The sequence below is a fragment of the Opisthocomus hoazin genome, chromosome 25 (genome assembly GCF_030867145.1).
Source record: "Opisthocomus hoazin isolate bOpiHoa1 chromosome 25, bOpiHoa1.hap1, whole genome shotgun sequence".
In the NCBI taxonomy this organism is placed as follows: Eukaryota; Metazoa; Chordata; class Aves; order Opisthocomiformes; family Opisthocomidae; genus Opisthocomus; species Opisthocomus hoazin.
This window is the reverse complement of record NC_134438.1, coordinates 7,096,552-7,124,548: the sequence shown is the minus strand read 5'-3', so window position 1 is coordinate 7,124,548 and position 27,997 is coordinate 7,096,552. Positions and strand designations below refer to the sequence as shown.

The 27,997-nt window shown below is 62.1% G+C and overlaps 1 protein-coding gene across 4 annotated transcripts; it reads right to left on the bottom strand.

Moving 5' to 3' along the window:
- Positions 1 to 1,267: 1,267 nt before the first annotated feature.
- Positions 1,268 to 20,096, bottom strand: TFEB (transcription factor EB). 4 transcript variants are annotated; one of them, XM_075443005.1, is made up of 9 exons: positions 19,973 to 20,096; positions 6,638 to 6,871; positions 6,306 to 6,560; positions 6,136 to 6,216; positions 5,322 to 5,442; positions 5,077 to 5,133; positions 4,566 to 4,641; positions 4,279 to 4,426; positions 1,268 to 3,935 (listed from the first exon to the last, which is right to left on the bottom strand). In XM_075443005.1, the coding sequence occupies exons 2-9, from the start codon at positions 6,830 to 6,832 to the stop codon at positions 3,495 to 3,497; spliced, it is 1,374 nt and encodes a 457-aa protein (XP_075299120.1). In that variant the 5' UTR covers positions 6,833 to 6,871; positions 19,973 to 20,096; the 3' UTR covers positions 1,268 to 3,494. The 4 variants fall into 4 exon arrangements, with proteins under 4 accessions (XP_075299120.1, XP_075299118.1, XP_075299119.1 ...); XM_075443003.1 differs by lacking the exon at positions 19,973 to 20,096 and adding an exon at positions 15,788 to 15,809; XM_075443004.1 differs by lacking the exon at positions 19,973 to 20,096 and adding an exon at positions 15,178 to 15,318.
- Positions 20,097 to 27,997: the final 7,901 nt, after the last annotated feature.

Here is a 27,997-nt window from a genome sequence, read left to right as displayed (position 1 = left end):
CTCCCCTCCACGCTATTCTCTTGACATGAAAAGGCTATCAGTTTTTCTCTGTGTTAATATAGGAAATAATTCACACTTCAGGCGTTGTTCTCTATTTAGTGTTCACACTCCCCAGATAAATCAAATCAGGGAATTTTTTTTTTTAAAGTGTCTGAAACTACTTTCTCTTTCTCTCCCCCCAGCCTCCTCATGCTCTTTTTTCTCCTCCTCCTTCTTTTAATAAAGTTTCCAAGATTAGCCCCTGTGATTTTTCCATCCTGGCAAGTCTATTTTAAGGTGGATTTTTTTTTTTTTCTATCTTGGATGTGTGAGCAGCAGGAACAGGGCACATGGCTCCGCACACAGAGGAGCCCAGACAGGGTCTGCAGATGTGGCATGTCATGAGTTTTGCCAGGCACGGGCTCAGCCTTCTGCCCAGCACAGCATGGTGCTTTGGCAGCGCGTTTTTCCCCTTGCTCGCCCCAGGCATGCGGGTCCCCAGCCTGCAGCAGGTTTGCAGACAGGAAATGGGGAACACCCTGCCCCAAACCCAGGGGACCTGACCTCCAGAGAGGTTTTGCAGCACCCAGGGGTGATGCTCAGCCAGCCCTAGCAGCAAGGAGAGGGCAGTGAGGCCCACCCCCCCCCAGCCCCACACCAGCTCCAGGGGCCACCCAACAGGTAAGAAACACACCTGAGCTCCCAGGACAGCTCCACCATCACTGCAGACCTGGATGGCCACCAGGAGCCTGCCCCACTCCTGGGACCACACTCAGCCCCAGCAACACAGCTCCATGCAGCTCTGCTCTCTGGGGCCTTATGACTACTGTTAATTAAGGGGCCAAGCCTGGTTCCAATTAAGCAATCAGCAGATGGGTCAGAACCTCACAAGTCCCAGCTGTGCTCAGCACCGGGAGCTGGGGACCTCCCTGAAGCACCCGGCTGTGGGGCTGGCACCCAGAGGGATGGGATAGGGGGACCCTGAAAACCCCAAATCACCCTGGGACCGGCTGATGACAGCAATGTTAGTGCTTCCCCCTCTAACCGAGTCAGGCTTTCCTGTGAAATAACCCCCCAGCCCTCAAGCAGGCCCCCAAATCCAGGGCAGCATCCCTGGGAGACAGGGATGCTGCTGCAGCCCGACCTTCGGGCACGGCAGGGCTTTGCTGGGGGAAAGCAGCTCTGGGTGCTTCGAGCTCCACGACCCTCCCTCCTCTGAGACGAGAAGCAAGACCCACGCTGTAACGCTCCAGAATGTTGTAAATAAATATATTTTAATGATTCTTCTTACATTCCAGTTCATTCTTTTATACATTTATTTATAAAACAGTAGTAAAATTTTTTAATCAGAGCACAGTGCATTAAAAAAAGAAAAGAAAAAATAAAACAAACAAAAAAAACCCCAAAAGATTAAAAAAAAAATAATAATCCACAACGGTTTACTCAAGGCCGGGGGAGACGCCACGTCCCGCGCTGAGCAGCGGACGGTCGTCTGCCCGCGGGTGCCAGGAGCGGGGCGCGGAGCGAGCACGCACCCCAGCCAGCCCCGCGCGTGCCGTGTGCCCCCGGCGAGGGCCCGGCACAACCACCCTACAGCCCCGACAACCCCAAGCCACCAGGGATTTCGTACGCCCGCCCTGAAGCGCCCGCGCGGGCCCTCCGGTGTCTGCAGATGCGCAGATCGCCCACGTCTACAGGCGCTCAGCGCAGCGTGTGGGGTGCTGCCGCCCTGCCGGGGGGGGTTATACTCTTTGCAGGCACTAACGGCAACGCATGAAGGATGCCAAGGCCTCCAGTGAACACGCGGGGTGAAGCAGCCCCAAACCCGCCAGAGCACAGCCCCGTGCCCCGACGTCCCCTCCGCTCCCTTCCCTGCACCCCTGCAAGGCAGCAGCCAGACCCTGCCCTGCCCCAGCGCTCCAGGACACCTCTGACACGTCCTACCTCCTCCATTCCCCCTCTCCTCCCCACCTTCTGCACTTCCCCGCACCCTCACAACCGACAGGCACCTCTCTGGGGGGGCACTGGGGCTGTCCCCCACCTCACCAACCCGAATCCAGCCACAATGGAGCCAGCTTGTCCCTCCTTGGGTGGGCTTTCCCCTCACGGTCCCAGCGCCAGGACATCCCCCATCCTTGGTCCAGGACGGGGAGCACCCAGTGACCCCCATCCCCACGCCGGCTGTCGGCTGTCCAGCCACAGCTCCCATGGCCTGGGGGGTGATGCTGTGCTATCAGGCAGGACCGCCAAGGGGTCTCCTCTCCCGAGCCTTCCCTCCTCTCCCTGAAAAATCCGTGCGGTATCTTCCCTCTGAACAGCATCGCCCTTCCCTGCCCAGCTCCCTCCCTGCCACCAGCAAGGCTGAGAAGGCAGAAGATAATGCAGAGCCCAAAGCAGCTCCCCATCACAGAGCCGTCCTGGCTGGAGAACGAACTGGTGACACTGGGAACAGAAATAAACCCCGCGAGACAAAGGCAGAGAGTGGTGGTTCAGGTTTGGCAATTGGTACAAACCATCCTCTGGTCCCTGGCCAGAGCCTGCCTGGACTTCCATGCCCAGATGTGGAGCAGGACATCTGATTTCAACAGGTATCCCCCAAAACCAGTGTAAAAACCCTCTATCCTTCCACCTGAAGAGCCACAGCTTGGTGTCATGGGGCAGAGGCACCTCTGCAGGGACGTCTCGAGGGAGGCTGAAGGTCACCTGACATCATGCAGCCCTCACCCAGAGGCCAGCGAGGTTTTGGGGTGGTGGGTGCTGCCAAACCCCAAAGAGAGGTCCCCCTGCATGGTGGGGGTCACAGCAGGGGTTGACCCAACATCAAACACCCTGTCCTGGCCATTCTGGAAGCCCTCAACGTCGACCCGAATTCGCAGCCTCAGACCCAGCCGGCTCGGACAACACTCCTCCATGCCCCGTGAATTAACTTGCTCCAGTTAAACACCTCTTCTCCCTCCGGCCCTGCAACCTGGAGAGGCAGCGGGTGCTCTGGGGAAGGAGGAACCATGCAGGACGTGGCACCGTGAAGCATCCGGAGGTCACCGCTGGGGAAGACTCACTGGGGATGTGGGCTCCTGGAGCAAGGCAGCAAGGAGGCAGCAAGGCAGACAAAAAACTCTGAGCATCGTTCCTCTCCACCCAGGGACTCCACAGCTCCTGCCCGCTCTGGCTCCAAGGGGTTCGGGTTCCAAGGGGAAGGGGTTCGGTCCAGGAAGGTTTCGCTGAAAGGCAAAGCAGCTGAGATCACGCTCCCGGGCTGGAGAATCTGCAGCCAGGCCAACGCCATGGCAAGCCAAGAAGGTCCGCTCCAGCTCCTGGCAAAAAAAAGCTTGCGAAAGACACGGCGGTACCCGGCGAGCCTTGATCCGAGACCCCCGTTGCATAGAGAAAAGGTACTCCTACGTAGATTCAAGTGCGCAGCAGGACGGGCTCCTCCCGCGAGAAGGGTGCCCTGTAACTTCACTAACCAAACTTGAAGGTCCAGTCCTTGCCCTGACCATCGGAGCAGCTCGTTGTCACAGCATGTCTGCATCCTCCATGCTGAAGCTGCTCCGGCGACTGCTGGCCTTGGAGGCCTCCGGGGACATGGCCGAGAACAAGGGGTCGGAGGCCAGGGGCAGCATGGTGTCCTGCATCAGCATCAAGTCCAGCTCCTTCTTGGATAGGGATGGGAAGGAAGCACTGTGGCCGGGCTCCAGGCTATCCGGGAAGCCCCGGGAGCCGTCGTCGAAGCTCAGGCTGTGGCTAAAGTCCAGCTGGTGGTAGGGAGACTGGGGTGGTGGAGGCAGCGCTGGCTGCGGCTGCGATTCAGGGTCCGGCAGTGGCAGCAGTGGCTCCAGCGTCCCCTCGTCCCCGCTGGCTTCTTGCTTGACCACCTGCTGAGCCAGCTCGGCCACGTTGACACCCGAGGGCGAGGAGGTGGGCAGCCCGTGGACGCGTGCCTGCATCTCCAGCTCCTGCCAACAGAGCACAGGAGGTCTTTGGTGGGGATGTCACGCATGGGGACACGGAACACGGGCATTCATGGAGGTGGCAGGGACAGAGGAACCAAGGAGCTCACAGGGAAGGAGCCCACGGAAGAGGTGAAGGATGGAAAACGGTGACCCCATGCAAAGTTCAACAACACTCGCTGCGCTGACCTGAGCCTCAGACGTCTGGTTTGTCTGAAGACTTTGTTCCTGGTGACTTCACGGCCATAAGAGGGAGGAGAGCCCCTGCCCGTCCCCTCGGCAGGGCAGCAGCGAGCTGCTCATGGGGCTGGAGCAGAGCCGAGGGAGGGAACGGCACAGGGAAGCTCACCTGGATCCGGAGCAGCAGCTGCTTATTCGTCATCTCCAGACGCCGCGAGTGATTTTCCAGGTCTCGTGACCTCTGCAAGTCCTTCTGCATCCTCTTGATGTAGTCCACAGACGCCTTCAGGATTGTCCCTTTGTTCCAGCGCACGTCCCTGCCGTGCAGGACAGAAAAAGAGATTGCCACCTGCATGTCAGCAAGGTGTCCCCTCCCCCCTGCTCCACCACAACGCCCCTCTGCGAGCCCACGAGACCCGCAGGTATCCCAGCCCCGCAGAAACCACTGATACGTACAGGTCATTGGCCTTGGGGATCAGCATCCCCAACTCTTTGATGCGGTCGTTGATGTTAAACCTTCGCCGTCTCTCGACTGCAGGGTGAGAAGAGAGGGAAGGAGGTGAGGAGACGGCAGGAGCAGGAGAGGCTCCACGTCCCGCAGCCCCGACCGGCCACGCTGATGCTCCCGCTGCTGCCAGATCCTCCAGAGTTGGGGAGCTCAGGACGAGGAACCTCTGGGGCCGTCCCTTTGGCACCTTGCCTCTGTCCCTCGCCCCGGCAGGTCTGACCTTCCCCCACTGCTAACGAGAAGGACAGGAGGGTCTCTCCTGCACCGTGGGCATTTTGCAGAGCTGGGAAGAGGGAGCCATGGCAGAGGGCTGCAGGGGGATTTCCTGAGGGTGAGGTGGGATTGGAAGGGGAATCCACTTTGGAGAGAGGGGAATGAGGATGGAGAGTGATGAGGAAAGGGCTGCGGGGGTGGGAGAGGGAAAGCTGTGCCCCCGCGGGCAGCCAGCACCGAACTCACTCAGGTTGTGATTATCTTTCTTCTGGCGCTCTTTCGCCAGGGCTCGGCTCTCGGCATCTGCAACGGAGACCCATAATGTCACCCAGAGGGGACGAGGTTGCATCCCGCCCCATGAGCATCCCAGGCTGGCATCGGAGCACCCCCCAGAGCCGCCCTCCCCACCCACGGGGACAGGACAGCCCTGGCCAGCTTCGGTGCTCGCCATCACCGCCAGCTCCCCGCCGGCTCCGGGGCCGGGGACGTACCTGTCAGCTCTCTCTTCTGGGTGAGGTCAGCAGGGCAGGAGCTGCTGGTGACACCTACGAGAGAGGCTGTCACCTGGGGGTCCCCACTATAGACATTCATGTGACTGCTGGACATCGGCAGCTGAAAACCAGAGGGACAGGCGGGTTAGCTCCATCCGGGGCCGCGGGACCGGGGTTCAAGCCCGGCTGCTTGGCCTCTGGGATGCGAGTGCGTAGCCCAGGCAGGTGTAATTGTCTTCCCGGGCCCTTAAACCAGCTATAATCAGAGCAGCAAAGAAAACAGGACTTCAAAGGGCGCAGCTGATCCCCTCCCACGGCCAGCATCTAAAACAGGGCAGATGAATCACATCCCAGAAGGGCTCGGCAGGACGAATCCCACTGGGAGGCCCAAGCTGCCGTATGGATCTGACCCGGGAGACGGTGCCGCTCCGAGCGAGCTTCTGGCTGGGAAACCTCTCCCAGCACCAATGTCCCCTGCGCTGCAGCGGACACTTGGTCCCTCCCCATGCCCCTCTCCCGTCTCTCTGGCTCTTTCATAAGCGCTCCCAACTGCCATTACAGAGGAGCAGCAGCTGAGGAACTGCAAAAGGGAGATCTCGCTGCATCCCTTCCCTCAGCCCCAGGTCCCCAGTGACACCCAGGGCTGGGGCTGGCTTGGGCTGGCACCCGGGCATCGCTGCGGGGATGGGGCAGAAGGACAGGTCCCCCCTGTGCCACCTCCATCCCGGCAAGCACGGGGCTGCATGACCCCCAGGCCACCCTCCCTCCCGCAGCCCGGGCTCCGATCTCTTCCTAACGCGCATCAGAGACTCACTGTGTTGGGCATGTGGACTTCGGGGTTCATATAGCCCAAAACATCATCCAGGCGCATGATGTCATCGATGACCTCATCGAACTGAAAGGGAAAGGCATAAGGTGCCAACGGGCCTCTCTGCCCTCTCCAGCAGCTCTGCCTCCCCCCGCAGCCCACCAGCACCCCCTCACCTCCCGCTCGGGGTTGGAGCCGATGTTGAGCATGGCCATGGGGCTGTTGGGCGCACTGTTGCCCGCCGAGGAGGACATGACATGGCCGGGTCGGACACCGGGGGACGCGGCGGGGGGCGGCTTGGGAGAGTGGCTGACGGGGCTGACGTGGGCAGCAAACTTGTTCCCATAGGTTTCGGAGAGATAAGCCTGAACCTTCTTGTCCCGTGACTTCTGCAGGTGGTACGTGGTGGGGTTCTCCAGGTAGGACTGGACCTGCAAGGAGACAAACCATGAGGGATCTCCCACAGCCCCTTGGCCCCGGGGCAGGGGGGACACCCCCAGCACTCTACCTTGAGGACCTCTCCGGGCACGGGCGGTGGGGACTGGTAGTGGACGGGGGTGTTGATGGCCGGGGTGGAAGCCACCGGCATCCGCTGCTGCTGCATGTAGTTCATCATCATCTGCTGCTGCATGCGCTCCCTCTCGGCCTCCTGCTGCGCTTGCTGCTTCATCAGCTCCATCCGCAAGCCGATGCGGGACGCCATGGTGCTCCGGGGGAGTGGGACACGGGCACGGAGGTGACCCTGCGAGGAGGACACAGCACATCAGCCCCAGCCTATTTTTTGCAGCAGGGAAACTGAGGAACGGGGACATCCCGGTGCCCCCGTACCAGCCGGTGACTAAGCTGGGATGATTGCCCCAACGCCAGACAGATGGGTCTGCCTTCCTGCCACAGCTCCCTGCCACGCCACCGCTCTCCCCAGGGACAGCCAAGGCACCCCGGGGGGGACGGGGAGGGCAACCGGGACCCCGCGCCCAGCGAGCATGGACTCACGTACCACCAGGTTCAGCTGGAGCGTGCTTTGAGCCACCAACTTCCAAAACACCGGAGCTAAGCGAGAAGGGCCGGGAGCGGAGCGAAAGGGAAAGAGAAAGCAAGGGAAGAGCAGGGAGAAAAGGCCGGCGGGTGCCAGGAGCCGGAGGCAGGGTTTAACCCTCAGCCCGGCTGCCCCGAAACCTCAGCTCCAGCGCGGGACGAACAACGCGGCTTCTGTGCGGGGCCGGCACGCGAGCGCGGAGGCGGGGGGGGGAGGCGTGCGAGGCCCCCGCACCGCACAGACCGGGCCTTGTTCCCCCGTACAAAGGGGACGGCAGCCCGTGGAGAGGGCGAGAGGATGCCGGGGCGAGGGGTGCTGCCCTGCCCGGGCTCTCCGGGGCACGCCAATGGCTTCCCATGGGGCTGGGATGGGGATGCAGGAGATGCCGCGCGGGATGGGGGTCTGGACCACAGCATCCGCAGGGCCGGAGGGAAAGCGAAGCACAGGACCCAAAGCGAACGCTGCCAGGGGAAGAGGCAGGAGCCAAACACCCAGGGGTTGCTCTGCAGCAGTGGAACCAGACAAATCTGGAGCGTTTTGCTGTTCGAACACAATGTGTAACTGCAGACAACGGGGCGACGGCGGACACAACACACTGGGGTTTCGGCGAGGCATCTGATACCCAGTGCCACGCGATGTCCTAAGGGGGAAATTAAATCAAGCCAGCATGGACAGAAATACGATTACATGGATCAAGAGCCAGCTATTGAACAGCAAGGGGAAGGTAATTAATTAGACACGGCGGCCTGTCTAAAGGGGGCTGGGAGAAGAGCAGCCCGGGACAGTTCTCAATTGGAGCTTCGTTAAGACGGCTGTCGCAAACGGCCTTAGAAGAGGGCACAGGGGGATGATGTTTGAGACAAGAAACATCACAGCCCTGGAAAAGGACCCAGCAACGCCGAGGACAGCCCGCAGTGGATAAAACAAGGCTGAAGGGGGATAAACCACAGCTGATGCACACGGGGGATGCGATAACCCCGAAATACTCAGGGGCAGGGTGAGAGCAACAGCATCCAAGAGCTGCGAGGAGCTGGGACGAGCCATCGCAGCGTGGAAGGACTGGAGGAGCTGGGACGAGCCATCGCGGCGTGGAAGGACTGGAGGAGCTGGGACGAGCCATCGCGGCGTGGAAGGACTGGAGGAGCTGGGACGAGCCATCGCAGCGTGGAAGGACTGGAGGAGCTGGGACGAGCCATCGCAGCGTGGAAGGACTGGAGGAGCTGGGACGAGCCATCGCAGCGTGGAAGGACTGGCCGCGCTCTGCAAACCCAGCTCACGCCGCACTGCCGGGACACAGCCAGGGCAGCGAGGGGGAGAGGCACTGGGGCCCCACGAGACGGCTGGTTTTGGGGGGCTTCCATCACCGGGGGAGAGCGGGAAAGGGATTTCAAGCCACGCACGGGGAAACTCTGCAGTCAGCGCCCGTATTTGCAAGCCAGCAGCCGCCCGTGGCCCCACAAAGCAGCAGCAGGGCTGAGCGCACCCCACGGGCGGCTGCACGGGGACCCCGGCTCGATGGCGCAGGGCTGGGGGACAGCACAGGGACGAAGCCGGAGCAGCTGGCACTGCTGGCACTGGCGAAACCCGGTGTCGAGGGTGACGATGGAGCTGCCCCACCGCGGAGTCAGGGGGGTCCAGGCTCTTCCCGGGAAGGGCAGCCGGTACGTGGGGGCAGGAGGGTGTCACGAGAAGCGTGCTGAGGCGTAGCCACCCACGGAACCTGCTCACCCTCACCGGTCCCACCACCTCGCCTGGCTGCAGGACCCCCCAGCTGCCCCCTGATAGGAAACAGGGGTGGGGGGAGTTGAAAGCGCTGCCGGGGAAACTCCTGAGAAGGGGAGCTGCCGAGGGCAAGGATGGGGAAGGGTGGCCAAAGCCGGGCCCGGTAACGAGAGGGGGGAAATTAGGTCAGGTTTAAAATAACCCGCTTGGTTCTGCTTGGCTTCCCCCCCCCCTCCCCCCGGAACACCGAGCAGCTTCTGCTTTCGCTCTGAGTCAGCGGGTGGGAGGGCGGCAGCCGGCGCTGGGAAAGGATGGGGACCCGGCCGGTGCCGCGGGGCAGGCACCCCACCCCAGGCGACACGTTGCACCCTGGGGACACGTCCCATCGTCCCTTGGTCCAGGGGGGGCAGAAATAAAGCACACGGGACGGCAGCTCCGTTCCAGGATGCCTGTTCTTCCTGGGAAAGGTGTCAGCATCCCGAGAAAAGCACCCAGCAGCTCCCCCGCTGAGCTGGAGCCCTCCCCATGCCAGAGGCAGCCCCAGCCTGGTCCTCGCCCGGAGGAGACCCCGGCGAGGGTCCGTGCTGGTGCACGGGCAGCAGCTTGGCTGGCTCGGAGCGGGCAGCACGGCCGGCCAGGGCATGGCCGGGCATTGGGTTTCCCAGCGGGAGCTGCCAGGGCACCTGCTGGGCAACGTCCCCATCGGTCACGGAAGGGGAAGAGCAGAGGAGGGGAGGGAGGAAGGTTGTGGGAGGCCGAGGGTGGGCGATGGAGCAATGGGAAGGGGACGGAGAGGGAGAAGAGGGGCTGAGGGGCAGGAAGGCAGGAGGGAGCAGGGAAAGGGTGGATGGCCCCGGCCTCTCTCCACACCCCAGCTCCACCTTTCCTGTCCGGAGAGCGGGACAGGCAGCGGGGGGGACACAGGGCAGCTTTTCCATCCCCAGAGCAGCCCTCGCCCCCCTGCCCATAGCACAGGGTGCGCTGTCCATCGCTGCCCATCAGCAGAAGCCGTGGAGTCCGGCTGATCCCAATCCTGGCTGCAGCCCCCAGCTCCACGGCAGAGCCCAAAGCACCGGCCTGGGGTCAAACCACGAACGCGGGGAAAAGGGATGGATTTCCAAAGGAAACTCTGCCTGCGCTCCGAAAACCCCGTGACCTCAGGGTGGGGGGGGGAAAAGCTAATCCCACTTTGTTGCAGGATCGCACCCTAAAACCCCAGCAGCTCTTCAAGTGGAAACCTCCCCAGGTGCTGGAGAGTGGTGGGCTACAGCAGTGCCCGGGGGCTGCCCAGGCACCGGCCGTGCCCCACCGCCGCCCACCAGACCCGCCGCCGGGACAACGCGCGGGGCCGGGGCCAGGGAATTCATCTCCCTTCAAAGCACCTCTGCTGCTATTTATCGACACGGTTATTTCTGGACCTTTCTTACTTTTCCTCTGGGGGTGTTATTTCACCAAGAGCTCAACGCCGGGGCAGCACTTGGGGGTGGCTCCAGCCGGAGGAGCCCCAGTGGCACCCAGCGCTGCCCTGACCCTCGCTTGGTCCCCGCAGGACTTTGCACGGCCCCGAGCTGTCCCCTGTCCCCGCGGGGTCGGCTGCTCAGCAACCACCAGTACCTTTCGGAGTGGCATCGGGTGCTGCTCCGCAACGCGCGGGGCCGGGCTGGCTCTGGACCCGCTGCGGAGAGCAGGCGTGGGGCACCCACTGCCACCCCGAAGGGACAAAACAGCACCGTCGTCCCCGCACCCACAGCACCCCACCGCCTCCTCCCCGAGCGCATCGCTGCACCCAGGTGTGGGATAGAAATAAAAGCTGCCGTGAGGCAGTTTCCAGATTTAGCCCCTGCGAAATACAGGGGGGATCGCGTTACCCTCCCCGGGCGGCCCACGGGGAAGCGGCACCCGCGCTGCCTGTCCTGCCCGCGACGTACAGCACACGGACGAACACACAGAGCAAGTGCAACCCATCTCCTGCCCACCCCTGCGAAAGCTGGAGGGAGAAGAGGGGAGCGATGCCCCGCTCAGCCCCGGAGACGGAGCTGAGAACCCCCAAACTCACTGCACAGAGGAGCCGCCTGCCCAGTCCCGCTCCCTCACTTATTTCCCAGTCAATCGTGGCAATTTATGAGCGGAAAAATCAATCAGCGGCTTGAGCCGGCCCCAGCACAGCGAGCGGGGACCCCGGGGGAAGGAGGGGAGCTGGGACGGGGGCCACACCACCCACCCACCACTCCAGGCCGCTTTGCTGGTAACCGAGAGGGTGGCGAAAAGGAAAGGGAGAAGAAAGAAGTGAAAACAGCTCTGCTTCTTGCTACCGGCAGCAAGCGCCCGCCGAGCCTTATTTCCTCATTTTTCGCTATTAAATGCTGTGGAGCGGGGGGAGCGAGGCGGGGGCGGTGGGCGAGGGAGCCTGGCGAGCCCCAGCCCAGCAGGGCGAAGCACCCATTGCCGTTTCAGGGCAGGCAGCAGCCGGCTGGGTCCAGGCACCCAGGACTCTGGCGGAGTTTGCTCCAGAGCAAGACCTGCTCGGACGGCACCGAGCTGCCATCCCACCGGGCACCCACAAAGCCACCGCACAGCTGCCGGGGACGGGCTCCGCTGCCGCCCGTCTGCGTGGGGAAGGGGACGCCGGGGCAGGGGTTACCTGGGCACGGGGCAGTGGGACCAGGGGGGTCTCTGGGCGCTGAGGCCACCGGTTCGCAGCTCCTCCGTGCTCCTCGCCGGGGCCAGCCTGGCTCCTGCGCCAGCCCCGCGTTTCCTCATTTTCAGGAGCCGGCTTTTAACACTGCAGCAGCCACGCAGGGTGCAGGGGGGGAAGTTGCAAAAAAAACCTCTAAACCTGTTTGTTTTACTCACTGCAACACAGGAGTTCGCAATCGAGCTGAGAAAAAAGCGTGGCAAAAATAGACGTGGCCACCGCCGCCGGGCATCTCCGGGGTGCCGCAGCCCAGGCTGGGTCTGCCCCGTCGCGTCCCCTCGGGAGCCGCAGGCAGAGCGGCTGCAGTGCTGCCTGCGGTGCCACCCCTGCCTGCAAACACAGAGAGGGCCGAAAGCCGTCCCTTGTCACTCCAGGGGACGCAGCACGCAGGGATCCCTCACCCTCCGTGTGCCCAGAGCGGATGCAGGGCAAGCACCAGCATCACGCAGCCGGATCCGGGCAGCACACGGGGTCCCTCCGGCACCCACGGCCGGTCCTCACCGTGACGGCGATGCCAGGATGGTGATGGCAAAGCCAGGGGACACCAAGGATGCCTGTGTGACGCCCCACGCAGCTGGCACAGTGCCGGGACCCGACCCCCCTCCAAGCTCCCCCTTGTGCAAAGCCGCTTTGCCCCACGTCCCCTTTCCACCCATGCTGGCTGTGCCACCGTCCCATGAGGGACATCCCACCGCGGCACATCCCGGCGCATCCGGAGCGGACCAAGACTCCCCCCGCCCTGGGGAAGCCCCCCCGGCAGGGCCGGCGAGCCGCTGCCGTGCCACCCCGCCAGCAACGCGGCTGGCACCCACCCGCGGCCTCTCCCTCAGGCACTCGCCCCGACTTGGCAAGGCCACCCCGGGGGTGATTTATGCCATGGCAGCGTACCCACAGTGTCAGGGGTCAGGTAACGCTGGCACCCAGCGGGAGGAAGGCTGGAGTCCTTCATCTTCCTCAGCACATGGAGGAGTCCAGCACCGTGGTTGGCAGCCTGGGAAAGGGGCAGTGGGACAGGGTCCGACCCGGGGTATTAGGACGGGATTCCTCACCAGGAGGGTGGCCAAACCCTGACACAGCAGAACAACCTCCATCCTCGGTGACCCTGATCTAACACCAGCGTTGGCCGTGCTTGGGGCTGGACCAGAGGCTCCACAGGTCCCATCCAGCCTACACTCCTCTTGGATGAGGATGGGGTGGTGGGGAAGGCGGGGGGGAGGATGGCCCCACTTCCAACCCCAGAGAGCAACATTCCCCCCCCGTCACCCACCCAGCAGGCAGGAGATGGGTCGGGCAGGAGCGAGATGGGTCAGGCAGGTGGGTGGCCCCGTCCGGAGGCACCTTCCCCGTGCAGCGAGCACGCAGCCCTGAAAGGGAGAAGGAGAAGGCGGAGGGACTTGGCAAATAAAAGCCGGGGTCAGTTGACAACGCCAGCGAGAGACTGAGTCACCGGCACTGTTTTTAGCCCCGGCATCTCAGAAACGTGGACCGTGGCATTGTTAACAGGCGCTTGGGTCAGAGGCCAAATGTTTTCCCTTCCACGCGTTAAATACCGCTCCTGGAAACAGCCCAGGTAAGCAGCGCAGTGAAAACATTAACGCAAGTCTTGTACGGCAGCAGGACCCCGGCTAAAGCGGTCCACAAACCGCCCAGGTAAGGTCGCCACACCAGGGAGGTGTCAGGGACCCAGCGGAGGGAAAAGCATCAGTCCCTGGGTACCAAGAGCCAGGGCTGGGTGTCCCTTGTCACAGTGTCACTCTCAGGGCAGAATAAAGGGGGTCCATAAAAAAGCCCCCTGGTTCTGGTGGTGCCAAGGTATATCCATGAGAGCCCACCCGTGCGTGGCAGCTGTTATGGGGTGAATAATCTACAGCCTTGCTCCGACGCCTCCCCTTCACCCCAAAAAGCCTCTCAGAATCACAGAATCACAGAATCCCAGCATGGCAGGGGTTGGCAGGGACCTCTGTGGGTCACCCAGCCCAACCCCCTGCCCAAGCAGGGTCACCCACAGCAGGCTGCACAGCACCGCGTCCAGGCGGGGCTGGAATATCTCCAGAGAAGGAGACTCCACAGCCTCCCTGGGCAGCCTGGGCCAGGGCTCCGTCACCCTCCGAGGGAAGAAGTTCCTCCTCATCTTCAGCTGGAGCTTCCTCTGCTTCAGTTTGTGCCCGTTGTCCCTTGTCCTGTCACTGGCCACTACTGAAAAGAGTCTGGCCCCGTCCTCCTGACACCCACCCTGCAGATATTTGTAAGCACGTATTAGGTCCCCTAAATATATTAGGTCCTCTCCTTGACCCCAGAAAGCCCCTCCACCCAGCACGGCACAGCCTGGGGACAGCACGCATGCCATTGCCCCGGCTGGGCACAGCGAGCGGAGGCTGGCACCCACAGGCCAGATCCGAGTTCACCCCCCGGAGCAGGGCTGGGGGAGGCGGGGGGACCCCACCACGGACCCTGCTTCCACAAACCAGAGCAAAAGCCCTTCCTGCAGGGCGGCTGGCGCGGGGCAGGTGCCCTGATTGAAACATCACTGTCCGACTGACCGCCCGGGGAATTCACAGCCCGACAGCGCAAACAGCCCGAGCCGACAAGTTCCTGCCCCCCCCTCTCGCCCCCCGCCCGACAGCGGCAATTAAAAATAAAAGTGTTAACAGGCAGAAGGACGTTCCTTGGGGGAGGACGAGCCAACGGCAGCGCAGGGGCCGGGGACGCGCCGCGGCCACAGCCTGGCACCAGCCGGGGCTCAGCGATTAATCAGCCCCGTATCGCGCCCGCCTTTCATCGGGGAGGCGAGGAGAGGAGCGGGGTGACCTTGGAGGGGCCTCGGCAGTGCTGGTGGGGAAGGACACGGGACCACACCGCGTCCCGCTCACCTCGACAAAGCCAAACACGCGGGAGAGAGCCGGGAGTGGGGCCCGCGCACAACCCACGGCCAAAGAGCAAACCCCGTCCTGCTCCAACGCGGGCTGACCTCAAACAACCCAGGTGCTAGTGGTTTTTTTTTTAAATAACTACATAACCAAGCAATGAGGGGAACTGGCAGGACAGCACCATCCCTGGCCCCCCAGCTTGATTCCAGCAGGGCAGATCGGATTTAGAGGCATCCCATGCCCCAAAATCCTAGAAACCACCCCAGAAAGTGGGAACGCTCAGCAAACCTAGCCCTTGAGGTCCACGCACCCCAAGTTCACGGTGCCACTTGCCACGAGCAGAAGGTACAAGGTGACAGTGGCCACCCCATGGCCCCCCCGATGCCGGAGGCGCTCCCAGCGCCGCCCCCATCCCTCCTCCCTCCCTCCCTCCCCGGCCCCGTGCTGCTGGAAGGAGGTAATATTTATAAATACGCCGCGTCCAGCCCCCAGCTCCCAGCCAGGAGGCTTCTCAGAAGGTGGATTTCATGTAACCGTACCGTGGCTGCAGCCCCAGCACCGCGGCCACCCCGTCCGTGGGAGCCGCAGCTGTTCCCCAGCCCCAAGAATAAACAAGTTGGGGACAGCCTGTAACTTGCCCTCCCGCACAGCCCCGGGGTTCTCCTCGCCGCCATCCCAGCTCCGACAGCACCTCCCGCCCAGGGGAGCACCCAGCCATCGCCGCTTACCCGCAGAGGAGAGGTTTCTCCTCTCCCCTCCTTTCCCCCCCGGTTCAGCCCGGTGCTTTCCCGCTCCGTGAAGGTCAAGCTCAGCTCTCGGGAGCCCCCGCTGCTGATCCAGCCCCTGCCCTGGCACGGTGCCGCTGCAACCGAGTCGGGTCCTCGCTATGGGTGCTGTCACCTCCCCGGCACGAGTTTGACCATCAAGGAGCCCAGAAGGTTTTTTTTCTCACCAGGCTGGGCTTTCTCCAGGCGAGATCTTCGCCTGGCCCGAGCCTGGAGCGGTCCCCGAGAAGCGGCGGCGGGGCCGAGAGTGGCACCCACCCTGCCGCAGATAAGGCGGGAGCTGCAGCCAGCGCCGAGCCCGCTGGCACCCAACCTCCCGTCCTCCCGTGGGGTCTGTGAGCCGGGAGCAGGGAAACGCTCCCCCGACCCGTACCGCCTTCCTCGTTTCCTCCTAAAAATTCCCCACCTCGTATAATTTCCCCCAGATCTTAAGGAATCAGCGTGGGTGAAAGCCAGAGCTGCTGCCCTTGCCTGTCGCTGAAGCTCCAAACCCTCCCCTGCCCGTCCCCAAGCTCACTGCCAGCCTTTGCCACCGAGGTGTCCCAGCCCAGACCTGCAGCCCCTCTGCTTGCTCCCGATGCCGCGGCGGGGGTCCGAAGGTGCCCAGGTCGGGTGCCCCCCTTGGCCCTGCTAATTTTGGCACCCGGGTGCTACTGCAGCAGCTGCACAAACCGCGCCGGAGATTCGGCCACACGCTGAAAGGAGAATTTACAACCGAAGCCGGGTCCCCGAATAACGCTGTGCCGGGCGGGGGGAAGGGGCTGAGCCGGGGCACGGTGATGGGAAACCTTCGGCTTCGCAACCGTTTATACAAGCAGTCAACTGCTTTCGTTAACGGTGTGCGTGTATGGGAAGGGAAAAGAGGGATGTACCCGGCAGGGAAGGATGCTGCCTGAGCCTTTCAGGTTTATCCGGCAGGAAAGTTGCACCCATTTAACTACAGGAGGGATTTCAGCAGCCAGCGGGGTGTGGGGAGTTTGTTCGGAGTCGAATGCGCTTGTAGGAACGGTGACAAAACCCCGGGAGCGATTCTTAGAGGAGTCTTTAAAAATGAGACGGCACAGCCTCCTTGCAAAGACTGCAGGCTGGGGTGGGCTGTGGCACTGAGGACCCTGAACGCTCCCCAAGTGACCCCGTGCCGGCGAACCCACCCACCACCCGCCGCAGAGCCCTGGGCCGCACTGCGGGGCTGGTCCCCACGCTCCCGCTCCCAGCCCCGCTGCACCCATCTCCCCAAAACACCTCCCGAGCCGCCTGCCAAGCCTCCAGAGATGGAGCATCCCCCATTCCCCGGGGGGGCTGCCGAGCTCTGCCTCCGTCCCACAGACCCACGGCACAGCCCGAGCTCCAACGGCCAGGATCCGGCCCCACGCCGTCCTCCCGCGCCGGATTCCCCCGCCGCGGCACGCCAAGCTGCTCCCAGCGAGGTCCTTCCAGGCGGGCACCGTGGGGCCCCACTCGCCTCCGCCACCTCTTCCTCCACCTGCAGAGAAATCGTGTGGCTTCTTTTCTCTTTCTTTCTTCTTTCTTTTGCAATTTAATATTTATAATTTTGCTCCGCTGCCTGTTCGTTCAGCGGAAAGCGAGGGGGAAGACGTTTGGAGGAGGGATGGCCGCTTCCAAGGTGGCTGTCAGCATCAGCCAGACGCGAGCAGGTCTGGCGTCAGTGCCAAGATCACACCCGTCGCTCCCGGTTTTCTCAGCGACACAGCGGAGCCTCCAGCCAACTCATGGGTCTCGGTGGAAGGCGAGGAGCAGCAACCAGAGCTCAGCCTGGAGCGTGGGGCTCGGTCTCCTGCATCCCTGGGCTGACCGCGTCGTGGGACCCTACGTGCCACGCAAAGCCCGCTCTGAACGAAAGCCAAGTGCCAGGCAGCAACGCTGCGGCAGGGTAGGACCTCACACAAACCAGCGGGAACCATCCGGGAGCTTTCTGGACATACCAGCACGGGGAAGAAACAAAAAAGATGAGCACATATTTCCCATCTGCGTGTTCAAGAAGAGATCATCGCTTTCGTCCCTCCAAGCGTCGCACCGCCAGAGTCTTCCCCTGCTTCAGCTGCAAAGGCGACAACGACCGCGGCTCGCCCCAGGAATCACCGTCTGCGGGGGGGATGTGACCTGGGCACCTCCTCACTGGGATAGCACCATGGCAAAGCCCGAGCTGCTGCTTCCCCCAGGCTGGTGGAGGTGATGCCACCATGGAAAGGCCACCGCGGGATGCCCACAGGACTGGAGCCAGCACGGTGGCAGGCACACGTCGCATGTCTGTGGGGTGGATGTGACCCGGGCACCTCCGCACCGGGACCACATCACGGCAAAGCCCGAGCTGCTGCTTCCCCCGGGTTGGTGGAGGTGATGCCACCATGGAAAGGCCACCACGGGATGCCCACAGGGCTGGAGCCGGTGCGGTGGCAGGCACACGTCGCACCTCTGGGCACCCTCTGCTCTTTCACGGGGCTGCAAAACGCCCAGCGCTGGCTACCGCGGCTGCGAAGCTCCCATAGCAGAGAGGGTCGGGGAAGCCGTCCCGAAACGGCTGCCCCGGGTCAGCGCCGGCGCGGGCTGCAGCCGCGGGATGCGGCGAGGCTGCCGTGGGGACGTGCCAGCGGCACGGTGTCACTGCCAGGCTGCGGTGCCCACACCAGGGTGGGTGCAGTTTGAGGTCCCCCCCCCAAGAAACCAAACCACAAACTCCAGCTGTCCCCAGGGTGACAGGGATGTGCCATGCCCAGCGCCAGGAAAGCTCCGTCCCTCCCCACCACCCATCCACACCCCCCGGGGAAGGAGGGAGAAACGGTGATGCAGGGCTGAGCCCCCCCCGTGCCATCGCAACGCAAGGACCCCAGCATCACCCCCCCAGCACCCCCAGCTCGGGAGGAGCTGGAGGGAGCCAGGAAGGCACTTTCTGACCCGGTGCACGTGATTTTTGGGGGTGAAAAAAAAGCCCCCCAACCCCATTTCCCTGCGGCGGCTGTTTCTCTCCCGGCAGGGCCGTGCTGCTCGGGCTCCATGGCCACCCCACCCTCAGCCCTGGAAATGTCCCCCCTGCTCCGATGATTCATCACTTTGTGGCCGCACGCGCAGGGCTCTTCCCTTTCCCCGCAGCACGGCCCCGAAAACCGGCAAACGGGGAAACCTCGTCACGGCAAAGTGGTGGCAGGGCTGGGGAGGGGTGGGAGGGCGGGGGGGGGACCAGGAACACACGCGCCATAAACTCGGCGCCGTGGAGCGTGGAAAAAGAAATAAAGACCTGGCTGGAATCGCACAACCTCCATCCCAAACACCCGGATGCTGGAGCGGCCCCCGTCGCAGCCAGCCCCACCCCGGAGCGGTTTCCTACTGATAAGGGGTGGGATGCAGAGCCAGCATCCCTCGGGAGGCGAAGCCAGCATCCCTCCGAAAACACGCCGGCCGCCCTCCGCGCGCCGCGGGGTCAGCACGTGCCGCTCGCAGCCGCCCGCCGCGGCCATCGGCTCCCACCCCTGACAGCCGAAATCCGGTGGTTTCTCAACTCCAGCAGCCCAATTCCCAAAGACTCGCCGGCTTCGGCACGGTTTTCCTCGCCGGATCACCCGGCCGCAGGTAAGCGCGGGCTCAGCCGCCACCGGCACCCGCAGCAGGGAGAAACCAGCCCCGCTCCCGCCTCCGGCCGGCGGAGCAGCCGTGCATGAAGCCGAGCAAACATGGCAGGGGAAACTAGAAGAGGGAGGGGGGAAAAGGGAGAAAAATCCTCCAAACTGCACACCTTCGCCTTCTGCTCGACTCTCTGCTGTTGTGTAAAAATAAAATCCCAGGCTCCCCCCTGCGCCCCGAGGGCTGGGAACACGCAGAAGCGCGGTGATTCCTGGAAACAGGCCCCGCTCGTCCCCGGACTCGCACGGGATTATTTATTTATCTTAGAAGAGCACAACAATAACCACCATATTTTCTCTTTCTTTTTTTTTTTTTTTTTTTTTTAAGGCAATTTCCCCATCATCTGACTCACCGAAGCTTTAGAGGGCATGAGGGCTGTCGTAATCCTTCCTGCTTCGCAATTAATTCATGCATATCATTAATCGGCGGCTGGAGTTGAAGCGCAGCCCCCTCCTACGCCCCCGCCAAACTCCTGCTGCCCCAGAGGAGCAAGTCGGGGGCTGGGGGAGGGGATTCCTCTTGGGGATCCCCTAAAAGCTGCGTGACACGGGGTACCCCAACTCCTCCCCTGCCCTTCGCAGACCCCAGAAGCAGCAGGGCTGGGGGGCAGCCAGCTTGCCGGGGGGGACCCACTCTCCTGACCCCCAGGCTGGGGGGGATTTGCACCCTGACCCGAGGGGCGGTGCACGGAACCCCCCCCCCCCCCCAGAGCAAACCCCCCGCTCCGGGGGTCAGCACCGAGGGCTGCAGCATCCGTGCCTCAGTTTCCCCACGCGTGGGGTGACTGCTGCGGGGCGGCGGGGGGGTCAGGCTGGTGAAGGCGACCCGCACGAGTCACCTTCGGCTGCCGGAGCGCTCGCAGCCCCCAGGACCCTCGGTTTTTCGGAGGGGGCACCCGGAGACCCCCGACCCCCACAGCCAGCGGTACCGGGTGGGGGGGGTGGGGGGGGGGGTTAAGAAGGAAAAAAAAAAACAACACGGCTGCGCCTTGGAAGCGCCCCGGGATGGGGTAGAAGCCGGGGGGGAGGACACCCCACTCCGAACCGGGGTCCCACCCGAGGACACCCCGCTGCACAGCCCCCCCCAGCCCCGCTGCACTCACCCGGCCCCCGGGGAGAGAAAGCGGCTCGGTTCGGCCCCGCTCGGCTCGGTTCGGCCCCGCTCGGCTCGGTTCGGCCCGGCCCGGCCCGGCCCCGCTGCTCCGGCGCCGCGGGAGGGCAGCAGCGCCCGCCCCGCCCGCCCCGCCCGGCCCGGCCCGGCCCGGCGCGGCCCCCCCGCTCGCAGCACGCCGGGAGCCGCGGGGCGGGGCGGGGCGGGGCCGCCCGCGCCTGCCGGGACTTGTAGTTCATCCCCCCCCCCCCCCCCCGGGGCCGCGGGAGAGCTCCCGGTGTGGGGTTTCCTCCCAAAAAAAGGGGGTGCACCCCCGGAGCGGGACGGGAGCGGGGGGCGGGCGGGGCTGTGCCCGGGTCGGGCGGACCCTCGCACCGGGGCTTTGGAGCCCCTTGCACCGGGGTTTTAGAGCTGCTTGCACCAGGGTCGTGCAGTTCTCTATATCAGGGTCGTGCAGCCCCTTGCACCGGGGTCCTAAGTTCCTTCCACCATGGTCACACAGCCCCTTGCACCGGGGTCATGCTGATCCTTGCAGCAGGGTGTTAGAGCCTTTTGCACCAGGGTTTTACCACTCCTTGCATCGGGGTCGTAAGTTCCTTCTGCCACGGTCATGCAGTTCCTTGCACCAGGGTTTCAGAGTCCCTTGCACCGGGGTTGTAAGTTCCTTGCACCAGGGTTTTAGAGCCCCTTGCACCAGGGTTGTAGAGCCCCTTGCACCAGGGTCGTGCAGTTCCCTGTATCAGGGTCATTGCAGCCCCTTACAGCAGGGTTTGAGAGCTCCTTGCACCAGGGTCGTGCAGCCCCTTGCACCAGGATCCTGCAGCTCCTTGCTCCAGGGTCGTGCAGCCCCTCGCACCAGGGTTCCACAGTTCCTTGCACCGGGGTCACACAGCTCCTTGCACCGGTGCCAGGGGCTCGTTGCACCCAGGGAGCTTCAGCAGTGGCCTGGAGACGTGCAGGGTGGTGGGGAGCAGCAGCAGCACCTGCCTGCTCGAGGCATGGGGGGGCTTGACCCCCCTAGGCGGTGTGGGGAGCGCAGAGCTTCTAGTGCGAGAGGAGCTCTCCGGGGACGGGGGGCTGCAGCGGGAGGGAGCGGTGGGGACCCTGCCCAGCCGGAGGCACCCAGCCCTGCTGCGCCCCGTGTCCCCAGGGCAGGGACCCCGTGTCCCCAGGGCACCGTGTCACCCCGCCGCGGGGCTGCCCACGGCAGCAGGATGGCGTTCCCGCTCTGTGACAGAGGTCCCCACCATGGCCGATTTGGCTGGAAGCAGCAGATTTAACGGGTGGTCACATGCGCCGGCGGGGTGACTGTCATCTGACGGCGAGATGGGTGGCAGGCAACGGACAACGGGCCCTTCAGCGCTGCATCTCCCGTGCGTTGCCCCGTGCCGGACCTCGAGGACCTGCCCCTCTTGGTCCAGTCCGGGTGCCCGGCGCTGGCCTGATCTGTCTGACACTGCATCCAGCAGCTCCTCTTGGGGGGCACCCAGACACCCCAAGCTTTGGTCACATCCACGTCCCAGGCACACCACCCCCTTCCTTCTCACCGCCCATCCTTCGAGGCTGCAGCAATGAAGAGATTTACCCTTCACGAACAAAACCAGGGCGTTTTCCTCAGCCTGAATGTCCTTGCATGACACTTTTTGATCCCTCATTTATTTGCAAATACGTGTGGGCAATTCCCCCAAACCTAATGAACCGAGAGCTGTTCACACGCAGCTCCCTGTCTCTGCACATCCTGCTCCAAACTGGTTTCTGCAGCCTCCAGCGACCGCACCGGCTCAGCCCCGGGGTCCCCGAGCCACGGCTGAGCACACGGTGCAGCCTGAATTTCTACCGGTCATCCCAGTTTCCCAGCCAGCCTCCGGGAAGGATCCAAGCCCCAATCAAAAAAGGGGACCCCAAATCTGTCATTGCTGCGGAGGCACCGAGGACCCATCCCAGCGTCTGGTACCCCGAGGATGCTGCTCAGCCTCGCAGCCCAAAGCCTGGGCACTCACCACATGTGCTGCCAGGGAATGGTGGCTGTCCCCGCGTCCCCGCCAGCCTGGCAGCCTCATCTGCGCTGGCCACCGGCCTCATCGCCCATGGAAAACCTGAGGAGACAAACGTGGGGTAGTTCTTCAGTGTGAAGCTCTCAGCAAAGGACCCCCAGCTGGAGCGAGAGCCCGAGGCTGCGCAGACCCCTCTGCCCGGGGGGATGTGGCTCCGGGCCAGGCTCCCTCCGCCGCGTGCTTGCACACGTACTGCTTCGAGCCCCCGCCGCACGCTGCCGCTCTGCTTCCCTTGCGCTGGGACCAAACCCTCGTCAAGACTCGAATGTGTCCTTCTGGGGTCACCAGCATGCACACCCCGGGGAGCGGGCAGAAGGGGGGCCAGTGCCGCTCTCACCGAGGTCAGGCAGGAGGATCCCCGCTGTCCTTTGCTGTGGGGCACTTGCAGACCCCCCAGTCCCTGCTAAGGGGGGGGATGGACCCCAGCAAAGCCTTGCTGCTCCCATCCGAGCTGTCAGCGTTGGACCACTGCTTCGAGCCTGCGGTGGCTCAGAACCCCCCCCCCGGCACTCCCTCCTCCTCCGTCGCATCCTGATGGATCTGCCTTTGCTTGGACGGATCCTGCGGGGGGCAAAGGGAAGAGCAGAGACCAGCAGGGACGCGGCCAGCAGTCGCCTGTCCCTTCCTGCCACCGCTGCTGCCGGAGCAGCCGCGGCTCTCAGACACCTCTCCGTTTTACAGGGGAGGAGAAATGCCCTTCCCTGCCACCAGCACTTATCTAATCTCCGTCTGCTGCGCTCAGCCTGTGTCAATATTCTGACACAAAGCACAGAGGAGTTTGTGTCCTTCCTCTGGTGAAATGACAGAGCCATTAATATATCTGAGAACGAGCTTGAACGATAAAGAGCTTCGAAGAAAGGAGTTTGGATACCGGGAAAGAGCGGTGTTAGCTGAGCCTCCCCCAGCCAAGGCGTTCCCCATCCCATTCGGCCACAGACCACGCTTCCCCATGCTCCAGCTGTTGTTTTACCTGGCTGAGCAGCCCTGCTTCAGGATTTAGGGGTCATTTGGATGTCATGGCTAACCTAATCTGGCCTCATATTCCCACTCTGACTTAATCACAGGACTTTGTTAAACCTTATCCAGCAGCAACGAAGATCAGCGGCTTCCCACAAGCACCTCTGACGAGGTTTCCCGATGCCCAGCAAGGGGACAGACCGGCCTTCTCACAGCTGGCGAAAACATCACCAGGCAGCTGGGAAAATTAACAGGAATTGGGTTAAAATGGAGTAAAAATCCAGCTGGGTAACCGGCGGTGGCAATAACCACTTTATATCGGTTCTGCCCATCTCAGGCACTGGTTTGCCCAAGCCTTGGCTCCACAGGAGACGAGATCTGCCCTTAGGCTGTCCCCCAGGCTCCTTCCATCGGGGCACCCAGCTGGTGCTGGGGACACAGAGCCCAGGAAGACAAGAACGGACGAGGATGCACTCACCCCCAGCGCGTCGTAGCCCAGCCCTGCCGTGAGCGCGCCGCTGCCGTAGGAGATGGTGTAGGACCGGCTGCTGCAGATGAAGGTGGAGGACTCACTGGGCTTGAACTTTGCGTGATTGACTGCGTGAGAGAGAAGAGGGCAAAGCTCCTGGGCACGCGCTCGCCTGGCCACGGTGGGATTTCACCGCCGGTCGCTCTGCTGGGATAACGCCTGGGAAAGCGGCTTCCCTGGCAAGGAGCAAGTCATGGAGAGCAGACTGGGCTGTTCCTCTGCCTCACGGGTATCTCTAAGGCAGTATTTGCCTGCATCCCTCTCAGGGGAACATCTGTTGTCATCACAACCACATCAGCCACCCAGCGAGAGCAAAACCATCAGCAGTTAAATCCCCATCGCTCTCCCGCCGGCAGCGTGTTACATCGGATGAGCTCTGCCGGGGAGCGGGACGGCAGCTCCGCGATTCCCAGCTTTGCCTTTCCCTCTGCCTGGCCACGAAAGGTCAGGCAAACCCACTGTGATTTCTGCGCTCTGGGGACACCCGCGATGGGCACAGCGATCTGGCCATCTCCACCAGCCAGGCACAGAAGAGCAGAGGGCTCTGTAGCTCCCAAGGAAGGCACCAGCTGGTACCGAGGAGCAGCTACCCCAGAGCAGCGTGCCGGGATCATTTTCGGTCTGGCATCGCCATTTCCCCATGCGATGGGACCACGCCACGAGCTCAGCACCACGCGGCTGCGGTACTCGCAGCGAGCCAGCTTCTGGAGGAGGTGGAGGGCACCCACAGGTTGGAGGAACCGGTGTCGAAGAGCACCGAGAAGTTTTGCAGGGGGGTCCCGATGCTGATCTCCCCGAAGAGGGAGGACTGCAGATGAGAGACCGGGTGTCATCCTGGTCAGGGACAGACCAGGCTTTCGCCTCCCGGCCCTGCGCCGGCGTCCCAGCGCTCTGCAGGGAGCCGGGCAATGCCAGGCTCACGCTTGCAAATCATAAAGTAGGCAGCAGCGGACTGAACTCTCACCCTGCTTTTTCTCCTGAAAGACGTAACATTACATATTTATTTTGTTATGCCTTTTGTTACCTATAGAAAAGAATCGCTTTTCACAGCTGGGGTAAAACTTTTCCAAAGTTTCCATAAGCTTAAAAACGAGGGGGGGAAAAGCAGCCTCTGACTGCTGGAGGCTCAGGGGTGACCAGATCGCTGCGGCTGCTGGGAAGGAGGAGGGAAAGGGGAGTTTGGTGGACAGGCAGGCAGCGAGGGGGGAGCCCGGGGTACTCACATCTGGGTGGCTGGTTAGCGGCTCACACACAGCATCGTCCTCGCTGAAGCTGTATCACTTAGCCGGATCATATTTTAATGTTCTTCAGGTTCTCCAGCACTCCAGCCTCCCTCATCTTCTCCCGTATAGAGCTGGCTTTCTTCAGTTTGATTCTGCACAGAGGGGAAAAAAAACCCAAACAAAACACAGCAGGGAATCAGGAGGAGATTTGGGTGTTTTCAAACAATCGGTTCTCCGGGCTCCTTGGAGCCCTGCCATGGTAGGAGCCCTCCACCCAGCTGCCTTGCTCATCCCAGGGGCCGCTCTCCCGGCGAGGGATGCAGCCTGGACCAGGACCGCGGGGGTGTGTGGAGATGCAGGAGGCTGGAGTCACGCCTGGGTAGACATGGTCAGCATCCCCGGGGACGCAGGGCAGCCCATGCAGGTTACAACTGCAGCCGGGCTCTGCTGCCTGCCCCGTCCCCACTCCTCGTGTTGCAGCGGCTGCTGCAGGACACCCACCCCACCAGCCCCTCTGCGAGCTGGAGGGACACCAGGGTCAGGACAAGCCACGCCACAGTGCAGGAGTTGTCCACGGGTCCATGCACACCCTCTCGGAGACCGCAGCAGATGGGCTGAGCTGCCCAGAACCCCCAGTTTTATACTGGGAAGCAGTGGCCCCCCTCCCCTTATCTGCTGACCTCCATTTTCCATCACCACCATGCACACCCCCGGCTTCAAGGGTTCCTTTGCATTTTGGGCCACGAGGATTTTGCGGAGTTTTTGTCCTTAGCGAGGTGCTCAGGTAGAGCAACACACGTCCTCGAGAGCAAGATCAAAGCGCTGCCCTCCGATAAGCGCCCAGCCCTTATCGCAGCAGAGAGAGGAGTCACCCAAACGTCGTCGTGGCGGGGTGTGACCTGTCCTCGTCAAAACCTCTTCAAACCTTTTCCCAAAACAAAGGCGCTCGCGGCTCTTGGCACAGGATGGAAACGCGACGGACTTTCGTCTGCCGTTCTTCGGCCCATGCAGCTGAGCCGTGGGGACCTTCTGGTGTGGAGGACGGACGGCTGCCGGCGCTGGGGCTTCTCCAGGGCACGGTGCAGAGAGCTGGAGCCAGCTGCTCCGCTCCCCCTGTCCCAGGGGCTTGGGGAGCCCACGAGGTTTCTTCTGCTTTCTCGGAGGTGGTTTCCAGCGCTGTTCTGCCTTCTGGTCTGTCCTTCTCCAGCTCTTCATCAGCCTCCCAGTCCTTCAGCATCCTCTCCTCCAGGTACAGCTCATTTCCATACGTCGTGCACCGCAGTCCTGCTTCTGCTTTCATACTATTTTGGACAGAAATCACATATTATTCCCCCCTTTTTTTTTTTTTAGTTTTGTGAAGCAACCAATTCCCTTTCCATCCTGCGTTAGAAGGCAGGTGCTGTGCCTCCCTGCACGGGGGAGGTTTAAGCCACCCGTGGAGGAAGCCCTCGGGGTTTAACCCACCCATCAGGTCCTCGCATCAGCCTGGGAAGTCAGGAAATTTCTTGTTTCCTTTTTTTTCCTATGAAAAAGAGAAAACCACCAACACAGACCTCCCAAACTGCCAACAAACACCCAAACGGATCAAAATATTTTCAGTTCTAACTTAAATCTAGCAAACGGACCAAAATGTTTTTGGTCATAACCTAAATATTTTCTAGCAAACAGACCAAAACATTTTTGGTTATAACCTAAATATTTTCCAGGAAATGGACCAAAATGTTTTCAGTTACAACCTAAATGTTTTCTAGACCTCTTCTGCCCCGCCTGGCTCCCCGCCCCGAGCAGCCTGGCTCTTCGCAGTGGGAAAATCACCTTCTCCATCACCCGCCGATCGCCCGGCGTCGCTGTGGCTGCGCTCATCCCGTGTCAGCGCTCTGCTCAGGTTTTATTCCCTCGGGAGCACCGGGGAGTGTGTGTCCTTTGCTGGATATGGAGACTATCATAAAGCAATTATCTTGTTTGCTAGCAGGATTGATAGGAAGATCAGCTTATTAAGATTGGATAAAAAGTACATTCTGGCTGAAAGCAAAGAGCAGTTATCAAAACGTCAATATACCGAGCGCTATCTGCAGGTCCCACCGGGGACTCAGCCTTGCCGAAAGACAAAGGAATAAGGTGCCCTCTGCAGCGCTCACAAACATGTTCTGCTTTGGGCATTTCTTGACCCAGAGTTAGACAGCACTTGTTTGCCAAGGCGTTCAGTCTAACGGGAATCAAGCATTTAGGGTTTCTAACATCAGAGATCCCATGTCCCTATGCAGAGCAGGACCTGGCCAAGAGCACAGACCCGTGCTGCTCCAAGGCAGGACTTCTCCTCGGGCATTTCCCTCCCTCTGCTTTCAGTTTCTTTTCCATGTCGGGTCCGCGGCCCAGCCCGCACACAGACAGCTCCAGCGCAGGGAGCCCCGTCTCTCCCGGACGAGCACGGATCCCACGGCCAACTCCGCCACCTTTCCTGGGACACCACGGTGGGGCAAAACCAGCAACGAGATGAGCCATGAGCAGCAGCCCTCCCGGCCGTCCAGAGGGCTTAAGCACTTTCAACAGGAGCTGACAACTCCTGTACAACCGAAAGCCACCGCAGAGGTGGGCACCATTTCCCAAAGGCCGGTAGCTCTCGACAGAGCGTTTCGCAGGATGAGAAATGGGCTCTAAAGCGGAATCCAGCCTTCCCCATGACCCAAAGACCTCTCCTGTCTGCAGACACCACTCCCAGAGCCATCAGGGGATAAAAACCTTTTCAAAGACATTGCCATCACCCTGAATTTCCTGGTCTGCTCTAGGCTCTGCTTTACCCTTGGCAAAACCACAGAGAAGCGACTGGTCCCAGCTCCAGGACAATTTACCACCCCGGTTCCTGCACCTCTGCCCCGGACGCAAGCTATCGCGATTCAGCTCCACAAATGGTAGCACAGAATTCAATAAACGTGAATATGGCACTGCCAGGAGCTTCCCTTGGTCGTTGAAGCCTGTTGCTCTCACAAGCACCCCGTCAGCTAAAACCCTCCCTGAAGGTGCCGAATCCCACCTGAGTTAATGCTCTCCCCCTCAATCATTCAAACGGTCTCACTCTATGTGGTTAATTTAAAATAGCTATATACACTTTGCCTGGGGCACAACTGCTCTGTGCTTGGGTTCTCCCACCAAGAAAAGCTGTTGGTGGGAGCTGCAATGCCCTGTGTATGTCCGATGCAGCTGTATTTACGATCTGCGCACAAGCACACCCATCCTTTACTCAGCGCTGCACGAGC

What these genes read in the sequence shown, in the direction of transcription:
- TFEB (XM_075443005.1), bottom strand. Translation starts at nt 6,832, where the DNA reads ATGGCGTCCCGCATCGGCTTGCGGATGGAGCTGATGAAGCAGCAAGCG. An exon ending in TGCCCGGAGAGGTCCTCAAG is followed by an intron (nt 6,561 to 6,637) that starts GTAGAGTGCTGG and finishes GTCTCCTTGCAG; the next exon opens with GTCCAGTCCTACCTGGAGAA. An exon ending in GAAAGATAATCACAACCTGA is followed by an intron (nt 4,642 to 5,076) that starts GTGAGTTCGGTG and finishes CTCACCCTGCAG; the next exon opens with TCGAGAGACGGCGAAGGTTT.